Here is a 2,500-nt window from a genome sequence, read left to right on the forward strand (position 1 = left end):
AAATAAAGAAAAACAAAACCACACCAAGGGAAGGAAAAACATTACAACACAAAGTCACGAAAGAGAGAGAGAGAGAGAGAGAGAGAGAGAGAGAGAGAGAGAGAGAGAGAGAGAGAGAGAGAGAGAGAAATACATCACAAATTAAAGCTCTTGGATGCTACACAAAATACTTTCACACGCTTGGTTTTTTCGTTAATACTTTGGGAGAGAATTTCAATAACACGCATTTTATAGATTTAACCTCCTTCCTTCCCTCCAGCCTCTCCCTCTCACTCTCCTCTCTCCATCCTGACGCAGCGCTTCCTCAGCAAACTCGGAGGAGAGGGGAGAGGGGGAGAGAGGAAGAGGGAGGAGGTAGAGAGAGAGAGAGAGAGAGAGAGAGAGAGAGAGAGAGAGAGAGAGAGAGAGAGAGAGAGAGAGAGAGAGAGAGAGAGAGAGAGAGAGAGAGAGAGAGAGAAGCAGGGAAAGACTTTGGAATGGCGAGAGATACAAGGGAGAGTGAAGATAGGGAGAAAGGGAGAGTGGGTGTAAGAGTAGGGAGTGAGGGAGGAGGGCAGGTAAGGAAGGGGTAAGAAGTGAAGGTGGAGGAAAGAGAAAGTGAGAGGTGGATGAGATTGAGAAGAGAGGGAGAGGAGGAGAGGAGTGGAAGAGGATGAGAGGAGGGAAATTAAGTTAATGATGATTGTTTTGCAAGAAGAAGAAAAGAAGAAGAAGAAGAAGAAGAAGAAGAAGAAGAAGAAGAAGAAGAAGAAGAAGAAGAAGAAGAAGAAGAAGAAGAAGAAGAAGAAGAAGCATTAACCTTTACACCAAGAGAGAGAGAGAGAGAGAGAGAGAGAGAGAGAGAGAGAGAGAGAGAGAGAGAGAGAGAGAGCACACATCTGCTGTTCCACACATGTTACATTACTCCTCTCTCTCTCTCTCTCTCTCTCTCTCTCTCTCTCTCACACACACACACACACACACACACACACACACACACACACACACACACACACGTTTCCACTCCTACAAGTTACCAGAGACCAAAGACACCGCCTACCTTATAAAGATGATAGAGAGAGCGAGGAGATAGATAGATAGGTGGATAGATAGATAGATAGATAGATACAGTATAATGGAAGGGTCGGACAAACAGACAGACAGACACACACACAGATGGAGAGATATAAATAGACGGTAACTTTCATGATTCTTCTTACCTTCCAACGTAAACAATTCGTCCACATGTCTCTCTCTCTCTCTCTCTCTCTCTCTCTCTCCCATAATAGGCACGCAAGTCACACACACACACACACACACACACACACACACACACACACACACACACACACACACCTCCCAGAAAGCCAGACAGACAGAAAGGAACGCAATGGTAGCCAGACGGAAACCCCACAACCCGTTACGGTACTTCACAACCCACTGCCCTTCACCTCCTGCACCTCCACGCCTCCACCACCCCATCCCTTAACCCAACACCACCCCACACACGCACAAACACACGCAGCAGGACCAGGAGGAGGAGGAGGAGGAGGAGGAGGAGGAGGAGGAGGAAAGGCAAGACAGAGCTGTACCTACAAATAGACCATCAGACATTGAACTCCAAGCCGGCCACCATCGCTACTTAGTCAAAACTCTCCGTCTGTAAACCTTCGTACACACACACACACACACACATACACACACACACACACACACACACACGCACCACACTACCACTCCCTCCATCCTTCCTTCCCTGCCTCCCGTACACCGCAAATCGCCACGGGACTTCCACGCCTCGCCGCTACAACTTCACCACCACGTACTCACCTCCGCCGTCCTGTTGCACGAGGTAGGGGAAGCGCCACACGTTGCCCAGACCGACGGACAGCGAGATGCAGGAGAGCATGAACTGCATCTTGGAGCCCCAGGCAGCGCGCTCCTCCGGGACGGGCACCTCGATGGTCACCGTGCCCTCGTCCTCCTGGTTCAGAGGCGAAAACTCCACCACTCCATCATCCGCCTCCTCCAGGTTAACGGGGCGGGGCACGTGTCTTTTGGTGTCCATGGCGGGGCACTGTGTAGGGGCGGCGCAGGCTCAAAGAAGGGAGAAGGAAGCACTGAGTACGTCTCCTAAGGGCGTGAGCGTGAGTGAGGGGCGCGGCGCTCCCTCTAATCTCGGCGTCTAGTGGTGAACTGGCGAGCAACGCGCGTTCTGGCTTGCACCCGGCTCCCCCCTGGTCTCTCTCTCTCTCTCTCTCTCTTGCTCTCTCTCTCCCTCTCTCTCTCTCTCTCTCTCTCAACCCCCTAGTAAGGCCACCACGGTCGGCAAGAGGCGGGGCGCGGTGCGGCGTGGCGGGGCGGAGGGAGCAGGGAGCAGCGGCAGCCACGTGTTCAGGAGGTCAGTTGGTAAGGGTAACGCCGGCCATAAGTACGCTGTGTTCCGTCACTCCTGCTTTGTGGGTCACCTGCTGCGCCGCCACCCTACTGCCTTGTTTCATGTGCCGCTGTCTGTCCGTCT

The 2,500-nt window shown here is 52.3% G+C and overlaps 1 protein-coding gene across 2 annotated transcripts in view; it reads right to left on the bottom strand.

Annotated features, from left to right (window-relative positions):
- Positions 1 to 2,261, bottom strand: part of LOC123511700 (sodium- and chloride-dependent transporter XTRP3A-like) — a 102,764-nt gene extending 100,503 nt beyond the window's left edge. The window contains exon 1 of one of the 2 annotated variants that reach the window (XM_045267769.1): positions 1,810 to 2,261. In XM_045267769.1, the coding sequence (XP_045123704.1) occupies positions 1,810 to 2,047 (238 nt within the window). In that variant the 5' untranslated portion in view covers positions 2,048 to 2,261. The remainder of the gene's footprint in view (positions 1 to 1,809) is intronic. The other variant, XM_045267768.1, reaches the window with a different exon arrangement.
- Between the last annotated feature and the right edge of the window lie 239 nt (positions 2,262 to 2,500).

This window comes from Portunus trituberculatus, chromosome 31 (assembly GCF_017591435.1).
Source record: "Portunus trituberculatus isolate SZX2019 chromosome 31, ASM1759143v1, whole genome shotgun sequence".
NCBI classification, from domain to species: Eukaryota; Metazoa; Arthropoda; class Malacostraca; order Decapoda; family Portunidae; genus Portunus; species Portunus trituberculatus.